This window comes from Phyllopteryx taeniolatus, chromosome 7, assembly GCF_024500385.1.
Source record: "Phyllopteryx taeniolatus isolate TA_2022b chromosome 7, UOR_Ptae_1.2, whole genome shotgun sequence".
Lineage (NCBI taxonomy): Eukaryota > Metazoa > Chordata > Actinopteri > Syngnathiformes > Syngnathidae > Phyllopteryx > Phyllopteryx taeniolatus.
In genome coordinates, this window is record NC_084508.1 from 18,072,698 (window position 1) to 18,080,856 (window position 8,159).

The 8,159-nt window shown below is 38.0% G+C and overlaps 1 protein-coding gene across 2 annotated transcripts in view; it reads left to right on the top strand.

Annotated features, from left to right (window-relative positions):
- LOC133480321 (pyroglutamyl-peptidase 1-like) overlaps positions 1 to 7,045 on the top strand; it is a 19,459-nt gene extending 12,414 nt beyond the window's left edge. For both annotated transcript variants that reach the window (XM_061778161.1, XM_061778162.1), the window contains exon 5: positions 1,245 to 7,045. In XM_061778161.1, the coding sequence (XP_061634145.1) occupies positions 1,245 to 1,440 (196 nt within the window). In that variant the 3' untranslated portion in view covers positions 1,441 to 7,045. The remainder of the gene's footprint in view (positions 1 to 1,244) is intronic.
- The last annotated feature ends 1,114 nt before the right edge of the window (positions 7,046 to 8,159 follow it).

The following is an 8,159-nucleotide window of genomic DNA, read 5'->3' on the forward strand; positions in this document are numbered from 1 at the left end:
ATATAAATTGTTTAATTGTTTGTTGGGAAAGATTTGTTATCGTGACAGGCCTAATTTCAGAAGCTTTGCTGAATCGGTATTGAATTATGGGGCAAATAATTGCAATGCATTGATTACTTGATATAGCTTTGAATAGGTGGCTTTAACTCCTGTTGGAAGGGTAATATATATAGTACAGTATGTATATAATTACACCCAGAACTGTTTAGACAATGACACGGTTTTAATGATTTTCCTTTATACACCACCAGGATGTATTTGACCTTATACAATCTCAAGAGGTTTCACAAATATTTGGCATTTAGCATTAAGGGACAGTAGCCCCTTTATACGGAGTAGTGGGACTCCTGTACTTGCAAAAATATTTTTGTATAGTAAGAAATCCATTGTGGGGGTGTATAAAGGCAAAATGACAAAAACTCATGTCATCAACAAAATACCTGAACCTAAGTGTACATTCAACTGTTAAAGTAGAAGTGGTTTTCAAATCTTTATATTGTATGAGGAAAGTGAATATTTGTAGGAATTAAACATACAGCTAAGGTTGTATTGATCAAAGCCCCTAATGAAAGTACCCTGTTCAATACAGTATGTGCACAGTATGGGGTGGGAGAGAGCATGTACACATGCCAAAAAGATATAAACATACAGTGATTAACCAAGTTTGTGATCTACTTCTCTGTGTGGCGTACAACACAAAAACGACACAGCACTGTAAGTTGAATGTCCCCTTGAGGGATCAATAATCAGTTTAAAAATTAAATGAAAAAGTAACTACGCTGCATTTTAAAATGTTTATATCCACTCAATTATTTGATGACAGAATTCTTTTGGCTTTCAGCTTGTCATATCAGGGGTCGCCACAGTGAGTCAGTGCATTTGTTTTGGCACAGTTTTTATGTCGGATTCCCTAAATGATGCAACCCACCAATTTTAATTTTTTTTTATTTGGGCTTAGGACCCATGTGTTAAGAGAATAGTCAATTCAAATAAAGCTCCTTAAATACATCAGTCTCGATTACAAATAATGTTTGTTTGGTGGGTTTAGGGATTTATATTGATAGCTTTTGCTACCAGCATGCGATTAAGACTTGGTCGTAATAGAGCATAGACCTCTGTCAGTCCGACTTGTTTGATTGAAAAATCACCATGGATGCTAAACTGCGACCTATACACGACCTCTCACTGTGTTGGCCCCGTTTCTCGTAGCCACAGGCTCTGCTCAATTTTGTCTTTTCTTACAGGTATCTATGTGACTTCACCTATTACACATCCCTGTACATGAGCCACGGTCGCTCGGCCTTCATTCACGTGCCTCCTCTTGGGAAGCCATATAGCGGTGAAGACCTGGGCCGTGCGTTGCAGGCCATTGTGCAGGAGATGCTGGAACTTCTGGGTAACGCCAAGGAGAAAATTCACTGCCAGCAGCACTTCCACTAAGTGACCTCTTGATGCCAGCCAGCCTCTCCAGCCACGCAAGACAAATTGCACTCAACCACAAGTAGCCAAGTTCTTTCTTTTTCTTATCCTGTCAGATGTAATGAAAGCTTCAGTGTGTAGGACCTTTTCACTGTCTGTTCTTGCTTTAATTTCCTATTTTGCCCCTCAATAATAGAGAAATGATACAAGATTGTCCCACTTTAAAGATGCAGATGTGTGAATTTGTTTCGCTTTTACCTCCAAAGCACAGGAAGCTTTGTGGTTCACAAAAACTATAGTCTCTGCAGTGTGTAACAGATTCTACACAGCATTAGTCCAAATGCGGGTACTAGTATTGCACCTTCTAGTGTTAGGGTTACTGAAATGGTTACAGAAGTCACATTTGGCAGCCTTACATGGGTTGAATTAGGAATTTGTCATTCTTACGTTTAAGGATTTTGCCTTATACATGTGTTGCCAAAGCTTCCAGATTACTTCTGTGTAATGATTTTTTCATTCTCAATACACACATCACCACAAGTCAGCAGATTATCATTGCGAACGCTTATACGTGATTAAATAAGTATATTCATGTAGAAACCCTTAGCATAAATCATGATGTTCCGTTCATACAATTTCTCCATCTTAAGTCTATCTGGCTATTTGTTTCTGGACTTTTTCTTTATAAGAAGTTGTGAATTTACCTTCTTTTACAAAGGTCATTTAAAATTGGGAACGGGTTGGTTCGAGCTCACATTCCCCTAGTATGTGGCCCATTTCTGACCAGTAGCCAATAATTCAGCCCCCTGATATCTGATCATAGGTTGTGGAATATGATATTAACAGATCTGCTCCGGTTTTCTAGGTTTACTAGGCTGCATAATTATTTGAGAAAGTAAATCATTGTGATTGCTGTATAGCCAATAATATTGTCGAGACTGTAGTTTGTGGCACGATGTCGCTGTGGTCTCTGGGAACGTGACATTTTTGCGGGAGATTGGAGACTTGCAGCATTTCACAACCAACACTAAGCCGTATCATGGTGGCAGTGTTGGATGCTATTGTTTCCCTGGCCCCAACTTAAATTCAGTTCGAATACAGACCTCACCAATAAGAAAAAATTAAACAAGGGTTTCCCAAACATGTAGTTGGAGTCATAGATAGTACCCACATTTCAATTAAAGCACCATTAGATAACAAATTCAGCAACGTGAACAGGAAAGGATTTCATTCAATCAATGGACAAATAATCTGCAATCCACATTGTTTGGAGGAACGCATCATTCATTCATTCTACAGAATAGCTCCGTGGGTGTGCGCCTAAAGGATGAGGAGCTGTTGAAGATGGCTGGCTGCAGTGATCTGTCCCCAATAATGCTTGCAATCCGGTTTTCCACATGACTTGCTTGTCGTCCTCCAGTTAACAAAAGATAAATCTCATCTGTGCTCCGTGACATGTTTTTTTTTGACAATGAGTAGCGGTTATATTCTCCCAGGTAATTTTGTTTCTTTTGTTGGTTACACCGGCATTAATTGCTCCAAACAGTAATTTTTGATTTGGTTCCACCTTTCAGACAAATACCTCAATGTCGGTCACGGAGATATTCCTTTTCTCCGCCTTCTTTGCCATGATTTTGGAAGTAGGAGCACATTCTTAAAAGGGATTGCGGCTACCATATATGGTCAGTTGGAGGTGTCTCTCAATGCAAATGAGGCCAAATGTGGGCGAGCGTGGCAGTTTAGAACAGGTGGAATTCATTAACACACATGACTTACTCGTGTGCATACGACAGGTGTCCACACAGTTGATAAATACATATTTTTTTGTATTTACACACTTTCTAAATTCCAGTCCTACGAACGAACTTAGAACCTTTTATATGCATTCTTTGATAAATGAGGACCCTGGTGAGGATGAGTGGTACAGAAAATGAATGGATGAATGCAGTTTGTAGATTTTTTTTTTCTCAACAGTTTTCCTGACAATGTGTGGATTATATTTCTCTGACGTAAACAAAAGTGGAACAATTAACACTGTAACACTGTGATGACTGGAAAGTGAATCAAGACCTCTTTAATGAAATGTATAGGAAAGGAACTCCGTAGATTGCATTTTCTTCTTCTTTCATCCTTCACTATGCAAAAACAGTTGGAAGTACCATTTTTTGTCTATAAGCACAATGTTTTCCTTTCCCCAAATTGTACAGCCTGAAACTATTTTCCTTGTTTAAAGCTTTCCAAGGTCATTCATAGTTGCTCAAGTTATATAAGAATCTATGTGACCCTGTGTCAAATCAGATTTGGGATGGAAATTATGATTTCTGTAGCACTTTCTTGTTTTTCCACTTTTTTGCCATAACTGTTTTTATTATCTTAAGAAAATAGTTTTTTCACTTATAGTTCATTGGTATTACAATACAGTGCTCAACAGAAAGGAGTACATCCCAACATTCACTAGAAAACCTTGAGTTTCCTCTCAGAATCAGTAACTGCCATGAATGTGGGCCATTGATTGCAGATGACATTTGGCAATGTGCACATGCAACAATGTAATTTTTCGTTACAGATTCATTTATTATTGCAACATTGCAATAAATACACACCAATTAATGTCCAGCATAGCTACGCTTTAGGTTTGAAAAAATAACTCTAATTTACAAAAATGTAAACACAGGTTAGTCTAATCATTGTCAAACTTCAGAAAATTGCTCGTGTTCATTGAGAAAAAGATAAAATGCTTACTTTTCAAAGGTAGTGTACTCAATTATGTTGAGCACTGTATGTAGCTTTGTAGACAAACACCCACCCAAGTGTTTTTGCCATTAATGTTGTATTTTTTTAGTTATTTTGCTCAGTAATATTAACAAATGTAGCAAATCCCCTTAGTCTGTGTTGATGCAACTTCCAGATGTAAATGTGATTTTCTAATGGCATTTTTTAAAAAGTTGTCTTCAGTTTGATCATGTACAACAGGAGCCTTTCCCTGACATTAGTGGCTCATCAGCATGACATCAAAATGTGATTTTTTTATTTTTTATTTTTTTTAAATAGCGTTGTAGTTGTGTATAGTTTCTGCAACCTGAGTCCCCCAATGGATATGTTTGTGGAAGAGCTGGAGCTTTAGAGTAAATTGTCTTGCCTAGAAAACTAACTCAACACGGTTTTGTGTTGCAGCATTACATAGTAGTCTCACAGCTTTAAGTTCAAATATATCATAATATGAGTTACAGTAGTCTAGTTGATTTTTTTTTTTCCTTTCTTGGCATAAAGTAGCAACCAGTTACCTGAAACAGAGCTTGTACAATGCTTAACATATTTATTAAACCACCACCCAATGTATGGTTTATGGCACAACTGCCCTTAATAAACAGCACTGGTAATTACCCAAATATATATTTTTTAATGTTTCTGTAAACCAGTATGTAGAAGTTATTAAAACCAAAGTTATATTTTTAAATGCTAAAATACAGTCCTAAGGATAAAAAAATACAGTGCAAAACAATAATTATTCCTGAACAGAAACAAAAAAAATTGATTAGTGGTGGAATGTTCTGGCTGATGAATTTCCAATTTCTCAGAACCCCAGTTTGTCAGCCCAAATTTTGGTATAAAAGGTTAATTAATTTTCAATTTCATTCTACATCCCCAATTTCAATGAAGTTGGGACGTTGTGTTAAACATAAATAAAAACAGAATACAATGATCTGCAAATCATGTTCAACCTATATTTAATTGAATTCACTAGAAAGACAAGATATTTAACGTTCAAACTGATAAACCTTATTGTTTTTAGCAAATAATCATTAACTTTGAATTTTATGGCTACAACACGTTCCCAAAAAGCTGGGACAGGTGGCAAAAAAGACTTAGAAAGTTGAGGAATGCTCATGAAACACCTGTTTGGAACATCCCACAGGTGAACAGGCTAATTGGGAATAGGTGGGTGCCATGATTGGGTATAAAGGAGCTTCCCTGAATTGCTCAGTCATTCACAAGCAAAGATGGGGCGAGGTTCACCTCTTTGTGAACAAGTGTGTGAGAAAATAGTCGAAGTTTAAGGACAATGTTCCTCAACGTACAATTGCAAGGAATTTAAGGATTTCATCATCTACGGTCCATAATATCATCAATTGGTTCAGAGAATCTGGAGATATCACTGCATGTCAGCGGCAAGGCCGAAAACCAACATTGAATGCCTGTGACCTTCGATCCTTCAGGCGGCACTGCATCAAAAACTGACATCAATGTGATATCACCACATGGGCTCAGTAACACTTCACAAAACCAATGTCAGTAAATACAGTTCGGCGCTACATCCGTAAGTGCAACTTGAAACTCTACTATGCAAAGCAAAAGCCATTTATCAACAACACCCAGAAACACCGCCGGCTTCTCTGGGCCCGAGCTCATCTAAGATGGACTGATGCAAAGTGGAAAAGTGTTCTGTGGTCCGATGAGTCCACATTTCAAATTGTTTTTGGAAATTGTGGACGTCGTGTCCTCCGGGCCAAAGAGGAAAAGAACCATCGGGACTGTTATGAACACAAAGTTCAAAAGCCAGCATCTCTGATGCTATGGGGCTGTGTTAGTGCCAATGGCATGGGCAACTTACACATCTGTGAAGGCACCATTAATGCTGAAAGGTACATACAGCTTTTGGAGAAACATAGGCTGCCATCCAAGAAATATCTTTTTCATGGACGCCCCTTCAACAATTAGTGTCCTCAGTTCCCAAACTTTTATTGAATATTGTTAAAAGAAAAGGTGATGTAACACAGTGGTAAACATGACCCTGTCCCAGCTTTTTGGGAACGTGTTGCAGCCATAAAATTCTAAGTTAATGATTATTTGCTAAAGACAATAAAGTTTATCAGTTTGAACATTAAATATCTTGTCTTTGTAGTGTATTCAATTAAATATAGGTTGAACATGATTTGCAAATCATTGTATTCTGTTTTTAGTTATGTTTAACACAATGTCCCAACTTCATTGAATTGGGGTTGTATTTAAAATTCCTCATTCCCCTTTGAAATAGTAAAATGTTAAGAGCTCATTGAAAGAGTCTACATTAAAGCACTCCATGATGCTGGATGGTCTATTCTCATTTCTTCTGACAGGTGGTCTAATATATTTGTCAAGCACTGTACATTTAACCTTAGTCTGTCATATGTTTAATTGTTGATTGGGAAAGTTTGCAGAATTGGTAGGTGCTAATGTTTAACGGGGTGTGGCATTGTGAGTGCAAGAATGTGAATGGGTCGTGCTGCACCGAAATAGCTGCTCACAAATGTATAGCTAGTTTGTTTCAAGTGACTTCTACCCCCTTTAACTCCTGTGCCTTGCTGTTATTTATTTTTGTTTGGAGAAGGCCTTAGATGTTGGTCAGTTCAAAGATATATTTGGATATATTCCAGGCAAATGTGTGGCTACCTCAAATCTATTTTTTAATCTCAATGTGGGCTCAACATTATGACTGTGAGTTATTGTAAGTACTGTACCTCTGTTAGGGAACATCCCATGTATGTTCTCTGCTTCTGACATTATCAAGGCACTGTTACAATAAGTAAGATTGGCTTTATAAGAGGAAAGGCTTTTAAATAAAGATAATTGGGATGTTAAAAAATGATCGATGTGTCATATTTTTGTAAAAAAATAACTAAAAAAAAAACATTTTGCAACTGTGTTTGCTTACTAAAACTGTTATTGGGCATTATGCAAATATTCATTCACACATCCATTTTCCATAGAGTATCATGAATTGCGAATAAATGTATCCATCCATTTTCTGTATCGCTTATCCTCACTAGAGTCGTGGGCGTGCTGGAGCCTATCACAGGTATCTTCGGGCGAGAGGCGGGGTACACCCTGAACTGTTCGCCAGCCAATCGCAGGACACATATAAACAACCAACCATTCGCACTCACATTCACACCTACGGGCAATCTAAAGTCACCAATTAACCTGCCATGCATGTTTTCGTGTTGTGGGAGGAAACCGGCGTAACCGGAGAAAACCCATGCAGGCACGGGGAGAACATGCAAACTCCACACAGGCGAGGCCGTATTTGAACCAGACTTCTTAGAACTGTGAGGCGGATGTGCTAAGCAGTTGACCACCGTGCCGCCCTAATAAATATAATTATTCTTAATTGTTAGGAAAATTGCTTGATGGCATTACAGTCATACTATATTTGACAATTAAATACAACAACTTATTAAGAGTGTAAGTCCAAGATATTGTATCATCATCAAAATATACTGTACATTGAATGACAGGCGGTAGGGTGGACGACTGGTTAGTTATGTTAAGTGAAGACTAAATTGTCTGTAGGTATGAATGTGAGTGCGAATTGTGGTTTGTCTATACAGTGGGTACGGAAAATATTCAGCTCAAAAGGGTGCTTCTACTAAATACTGAGCAAAGGGTCTGAATACTTATGGCTGTGTGATATTTCATAATTTCTTTTTTAAGAAATCTGCAAAGATTTCAACAATTCCTTTTTGTCCTCACAGTATGGGGTGCTGTGTGTACATTAATGAGGAAAAAAAATTACTTAAACAATTTGAGCAAATAGCTGCGATATAACAAAGAGTGAAAAATTTAAGGGGGTCTGAATACTTTCCGTACCCACTGTATGTGCCCTGCTATTGGCTGGCAACCAGTTCTGGGTGTACCCTGCCTCCTGCCTGCAGTTAGCTGGGATAGGCTCCAGCCTACCTGTGACCCTGGTGAGGATAAGC